The 6600-nt window shown below is 34.8% G+C and overlaps 1 protein-coding gene across 1 annotated transcript in view; it reads left to right on the plus strand.

The window, feature by feature from the left end:
• Window positions 1-6600, plus strand: part of LOC107720033 (collagen alpha-1(I) chain-like) — a 43585-nt gene that overhangs the window by 10363 nt on the left and 26622 nt on the right. Inside the window, exons 12-25 of the mRNA XM_016527610.1 lie at window positions 490-543; window positions 653-697; window positions 782-835; window positions 1209-1253; window positions 1786-1839; window positions 2121-2219; window positions 2628-2672; window positions 3196-3294; window positions 3986-4039; window positions 4125-4232; window positions 4317-4370; window positions 5480-5578; window positions 5662-5715; window positions 5824-5922. Coding sequence (XP_016383096.1) covers window positions 490-543; window positions 653-697; window positions 782-835; window positions 1209-1253; window positions 1786-1839; window positions 2121-2219; window positions 2628-2672; window positions 3196-3294; window positions 3986-4039; window positions 4125-4232; window positions 4317-4370; window positions 5480-5578; window positions 5662-5715; window positions 5824-5922 — 963 coding nt within the window. The remainder of the gene's footprint in view (window positions 1-489; window positions 544-652; window positions 698-781; window positions 836-1208; window positions 1254-1785; window positions 1840-2120; window positions 2220-2627; window positions 2673-3195; window positions 3295-3985; window positions 4040-4124; window positions 4233-4316; window positions 4371-5479; window positions 5579-5661; window positions 5716-5823; window positions 5923-6600) is intronic.

The raw sequence follows: 6600 nt of genomic DNA on the forward strand, positions 1-6600 counted from the left end.
TTTTTTTGTTGCTATTTATGTTAATATATTTTATGTGTATATTTTATATTTCATTATATTTTTTTTATCAATTCATTTAATTATTATTTTTAATTTTCATGATACATATCATATCTTTTATCTATTTGTTAATGCACTTTTATTAATATTTTATGTGTTTTTTAGTTTTGTGTGAAATACTGTGTAAAATTTATATATATATATATAAATTTAGGGTTAGGGTTAGGTGTATATATATAAATGTATATAAATGTATACGTAATAAAATGCTAAGTAAAATATAAAAATAAATTTTGTAAATTTATTTTTATATTTTATTTTGCATTTTATTACATGTTTTATCTATTTATTCATTAATATTAGCCACCTATTTTTATTTATGTATTTTTTTTATTTTTTCATGCTCAATACTGCTTGGGAAAATGCTAGCTATATTTATTGTTTAGTAGTAATGTAATGTAATGTTTTGTTTCCTGTTTCCTCTCACAGGGTTTCTCTGGTCTAGATGGAGCTAAGGGAGACACTGGACCTGCTGGACCTAAGGTTAGATTTCCCATTTCTCTCATATATGCAGATCTCATTATTGACAGATTTGAGTCTTGAACACATATGCAGCACTGTCTCTGTTGATTGTGTCTGTCTCTGATCGCAGGGAGAGCCTGGAGTTCATGGTGAGAGCGGTGTTGCTGGAGCCATGGTGAGTGACTCTGGATGGGATTTAAAGTCCATGTAAAGTTCTTCAAAACGATGTCAGTCTTCTCACATCTTCTGCTTGTTTCAGGGTGCTCGTGGTTTGCCCGGTGAGAGAGGTCGGTCTGGTCCTCCCGGCCCTGCTGTAAGTGTCACATCCGTGCCTTATTGTTCCTAAACCCCTACTTTATCTTGTGGACTAAAAACTAGAAAACCATCCCCTATTCTAAACAGTCAATTCATATGAGACTCATTTTTTACTATACTGTCTAACACAGCGTTCAGGTATTCAGCGCTACACAACTCTGAAACTGATTCACCATAAGTAAACATGCATAAATGTCACCACGAACCTAACACAATCAAAACTAATCGTAATCTGTCTGCGCAAACTTAAAACCTGACACAGTTCTGGAGGCATGAAGATACGATGCTGGCTTGTTGAAGGCAGAATCTTCCTGCAGGGTTCAAGAGCATCGTAAATGTTGGTGATTGTAATGTTTTCTTGTTTTCCGCAGGGTGCACGCGGTAATGATGGAAACACTGGCGCCGCTGGACCTCCCGTAAGTCTCTTAAGATCAATATTCTCATAATACAGCAGTTATTTATTGCAACAATCTATTGCAAATTCAAGAATGTCTATGCAAGTATATATATTAATACTTAACAATTTAATGTCTGTAGTACTTATTTTAGATGCAAAAATCAAGCAGCAGAGTTGATTTTAAAAATAGTTGTTTGTGCTGCTTGAAATATGTATCAAGTGAAAGTTAAAAGTTAATTATTGCGAAAATTATTTTTTTACAGTGTGACATTGATAATGCTTTAGTTATTATTGCTACACATAATACAGCAGGATAAGTCTTATTAATCTGTTATAAGTTCTCCAACCTTGAACTGTTTTAAGAAATCTTTAAAGACTCATCTTTTTTAAAAAACTGCTTACTGTAAATATGTTTTATATGGTTTCTTTTTTGTGTTGCTTATTGTTGCATGCTATTATGCTTGTTGTTGTAGCGCTTTGGGTTTAAAAAGTGTATGATAAATAAAATGCATTATTGTTATAATGCTCTTATTATGTCTCTCCTCCATTAGGGACCCACTGGCCCTGCTGGTTCTCCTGGGTTCTCTGGTGGTGCTGGTGCTAAGGTACAAACACACTAGTATGTTTTTATGCACATGTTATGTTTTTATGCTCATTAGTGCAGCTGCCAACAGTTAATGTGTCCATAAAAGCAAAGCAAAAATTATTGCACATTCTATATTTTCCTGAAAACAAGCAGACGACAATTAATTGATAGTTTCTTGGCCCCCTGTTGTTGTGCATGTAGTCTACCAATATACTATACTAAAATAATAAATTAAACCAGCTGGGGTCGGCCTTCCATACATAATCTGACAAGCCAGTGCTTTCTTTTTGTCCTGTGCAGGGAGAAACCGGCCCTTCTGGAGGTCGTGGTTCAGAGGGACCCCAAGGGGCCCGTGGAGAGCCGGGTAACCCTGGACCTGCTGGCGCTGCTGGTCCTGCTGTGAGTGTTTACATCACAAAACACCATCTCAAACTACAAATATAGAGATATGCAAACTATATCATCCACCAAATTAGACTATAAGACATGAATATATTAAGATAAATGAAACATGGTTTTCTGTAAAGTAGCTTCGAAGACCTGTATTGTGAAAAGCGCTGTAGAAATAAATATTTGAGTTGATTTAAGAGACAAAAGAAGAAAGGTAGCTAGAGATTGATATTAATGCATACAAATGCATGTATTAAATGTATGAAAAATGCAAAACTAGATAGCCCACCAAACATTTCAATTATCTACAAAACAAAGTGTGAATATATTCTAAATCTAAACTTAGTTAATAAGTGAATTTAATGGAGGTGTGGAGAATAAAAATAAAAATGATTCAGTGTTTTTCTCATTACTCAGGGAGCTCCTGGTTCTGATGGTGGTGCTGGTGGCAAAGGATCTCCTGTAAGTATAGTTTATACATTTATACATACATATACAACCCGACAAAAGTTTGGGATCAGAACGATTTTTAATGTTTTTACAGGAGTCTCTTCTGCTCATCAAGGCTGCACACAACTGTTGTCAACATTGATAATTCTGATAATAAATCAGCATATTACAATGATTTCTGAAGGATCATGTGACACTTTATACTGGAGTAATGATGCTGAAAATTCAGCTTTGCATCACAGAAATAAATTACATTTTAAAGGATATTAAAATAAAAACCATTATTTTATATTGTAATAACATTTTGCAAGATTACTGTTTTTTTCTGTATTTTTAATCAAATAAATGCAGCCTTGATGAGCAGAAGATCCCAAGTCTTACTGATCCCAAACTTTTGAACGTCAGTGTATATATATATATATATATACACACACACATACATATACATCTCACACCAATCTCTTTTTTATGCTGTTGTGCTCCATTTGTAATCACAGCAGACTCTGATTTGTTTGGTTTGCATGATGTTCTGTAGGGTGCTGCTGGTATTGCTGGCGCTCCTGGTTTCCCAGGATCCCGTGGACCTGCTGGACCCCCTGGCCCTTCTGGTGGTCCTGGCCCCAAGGGAAACAATGTGTGTAAACGGCATTTTATTATAATGCACGCATGAAAACTGTAGGTACACATCAGTGCATCCAGGACATAACTTATGCAGCCTTTAGTTCATTTGAAATTGAGATTACAGCAGGTGTGTTGCAGCAATAATAATTCAGAAACAATAGTCTCTGTGCCATTGAGCAACTGAACCTCTCACAAATGCACTTTAAAGGGATAGATCACGCAAAAATGAAACTTCACTCATTGTTTACTCCCCCTGCCCTGTGTCATTTAAACCTGTATTGCAGTTCAGTTCCCATTGATTTCCATTCACATGGACAAAAATACAATGAAAGTTATGAAGAAATAGAACTGTTTGCTTACCAACATTCTTCTTTAGAAGTAAGAAATGCATACGGGCGTAAATAAATGATGGTAACACTTAAAGCCTTTGTGTATAATGCATTATAAATGTTATTAGAGGGTGTAATGCATTATGATTATTAATTATCATTATATCTTGTCGAAAATCATTTTAATCAAATCTAAAATGCATAGTGCAATAATGAATTGATAAGTGCTATAATGTATTAACTGTGGTTACAAAACTAATGCATTATACATAAAGTGTTACCTAAACGATGACTTTTGAGCGAACCTATTTCTTGCAGTTGCATTAGATGCAAAAGAATCTGAAGATCAGAAATGTTATGCTCTTTTATTTCCAGGGTGATCCAGGACTCCAAGGCTCTAAGGGAGATGCCGGTCCTAAGGGAGAAGCTGTAAGTCTCTCTGACGCAAAGATGATTTCCTAAGATTCACAGAAAGCTCCACTGTGATAGTAATAGTTGCTGTTCTCTGTCCCAGGGCCCATTTGGACCCCAGGGTCTGGCTGGACCTTCTGGTGAAGAAGGAAAGCGAGGAGCTCGTGGAGAGCCAGGCGGCGCTGGACCTGTCGGACCCCCCGGAGGCCGTGTAGGTTTAACTCACCTGCTTGATTCATGCATGCATGCTTTTTTGTTTGTTTGTCTTTCATATTTTGTGTTTTTCTTTCACAAGGGTGCCCCTGGCAATCGTGGTCTTCCTGGAAGTGATGGAGCTCCTGGACCCGGGGTGAGATTACTGATCCCTCACAAAACAAGGCCCTAAATCTGTACCCAGTTTTGTCTGGTAACTTGAAAATGTGCTTTTAAAGTTTGGAATCATTGAGACTGCATTCGCTTGATCATAAAATACCGTAAAAACAGTAATATTGTTACAACTTAAAATGAGTGTTTTCTATTTTAATGTATTTTGAAATAAAATGTATACCTTTGATTTCAATGCTGATTTTTCAGCATCACTACTCCGGTCTTGATCCTATAGAAATCATTCTAAAATGCTGATTTGCTGCTCAGAAACTTTTCTTATTTTAATCAGTTTTGAAAACAGTTGAATGTTTTTGTGGAAACCGTGGTACATTACAGTTTAAAAGTTTGGGGTAAGCACGATAAAAAAAAAAAAGAAGAAATTAATACTTTTATGTGGCAACTATGCATTAAACTGATTAAAAGTGATTTTTATAATCTTACAAAAGATTTCTATTTCAAATAAATGCTGTTTATTTGAACTTACTATTCATCAAAGAAACCTGAAAAAAAAACATCAAGCGCAAAATATATTCAAATAGAAAACCGCTTTTTTAAGTTGTAATAATATATAGCAATATTACTGTTTTTACACTATTTTCAATTTTAAAAAAATGCAGCCTTGGTGAGCATAAAAGACGTTATTTTTTTAATTATTATTATTATTATTTTTTAGTTAAGACAATATATTAACTATTTTCTTATTTCTTGTTTATAAATAAAAGTATTAATGTAATTATGAATATAATTAAATATAATTAGAATTAAAGTTCACTTGAACTGACTTGAATTGACTTCTTTTTAAACAATAATAAATCTTAAAGATTTCGAACATTCGACCAGTAGTACAGTATATGTGGCAATTAACTGATTTTAAGCCAAAAATATTAAATGTTACATTTTTACTGGGCCAGGGCTACATAGCTCTGAAGGATACAACTGTAAATGTTCTTCTTACAGTGTAGTTTAACCCATATATCAATGATTAACCTGCAGTTTTAATGCCATTCACTGCATTGAGAAGGAGCTGTCCAGGGTCCTGTAGATGATTTCTGCTGCTGACTAACTAAAGCTGGCCCTTTAATCACATTTCAGGGGGGCCCTGGAGAGCGAGGAGCCAACGGACCGATGGGATCTCAAGGAGCCTCCGGAGAGTCTGGTCGCCCAGGAGAGCCAGGATTGCCTGGATCCAAGGTGAGATATGGCTTAAAGCTTTGTAGAAACACTTTAGCAGCATAAAGAGTCTGTATTTTTACCTAACTTGATGCCTGTTGTAGGGAATGACTGGTGCCCCTGGAAGCCCTGGACCTGATGGCAAAGCTGGACCCTCTGTAAGACGAATGTTATATTCATAATTCACCGCCTTGTGTTTGTTTGTATGCGATATAAGACTCATATGAGATTTTAAATCTTGTATTAAAGTAATGTGTGCATGATAGGGTTCATCTGGACAAGACGGCCGACCTGGACCCCCTGGACCTGCTGGATCTCGTGGTGCTCCTGGAGTGATGGGCTTCCCTGGTCCAAAGGGAGCTGATGTGAGTTACTCTATGAATTTATGAACTATATATTTGTGTCCCTGGAGCTCAAAAGCAGTGTTAAGTCGCTGGGGTATATTTGTAGCAATAGTCAACAATACATTGTATCGGTCAAAATTATACATTTTTCTTTTATGCCAAAAATCATTAAAGATCATGTTTCATGAAGATATTTTGTACATTCCCTACCGTAAATATATAAAAACTTAATTTTTGATTAGTAATATGCATTGCTAAGAACTTCATTTGAACAACTTTAAAGATGATTTTCTCAATATTTAGATTTTTTTGCACCCTCAGATTCCAGATTTTCAAATAGTTGTATCTCAGACAAATATTGTCCACAAACATAAAGCTTATTTATTTAGCTTTCAGATGATGCATAAACCTCAATTTTAAAAAATTGACCCGTATGACTGGTTTTGTGCTCCAGGGACACATTTAAAAGCTTTTTAGTGAGTGCTGTCAAACGATTAATCGTGATTAATCGCATCAAAAATAAAAGTTTTAGTCTACATAATATGTTATGTAAATACGCACACATACAGTATATATTTTGAAAATATTTATATTTATATTCAATATATTTAAATAACATTTTTCTTAAATATATACATGCATGTGTGTGTATTTATATATACATAATATACATAATATACACACATATATTATGTAAAC

This window comes from Sinocyclocheilus rhinocerous, unplaced genomic scaffold (assembly GCF_001515625.1).
Source record: "Sinocyclocheilus rhinocerous isolate Xijiao unplaced genomic scaffold, SAMN03320098_v1.1 scaffold792, whole genome shotgun sequence".
In the NCBI taxonomy this organism is placed as follows: Eukaryota; Metazoa; Chordata; class Actinopteri; order Cypriniformes; family Cyprinidae; genus Sinocyclocheilus; species Sinocyclocheilus rhinocerous.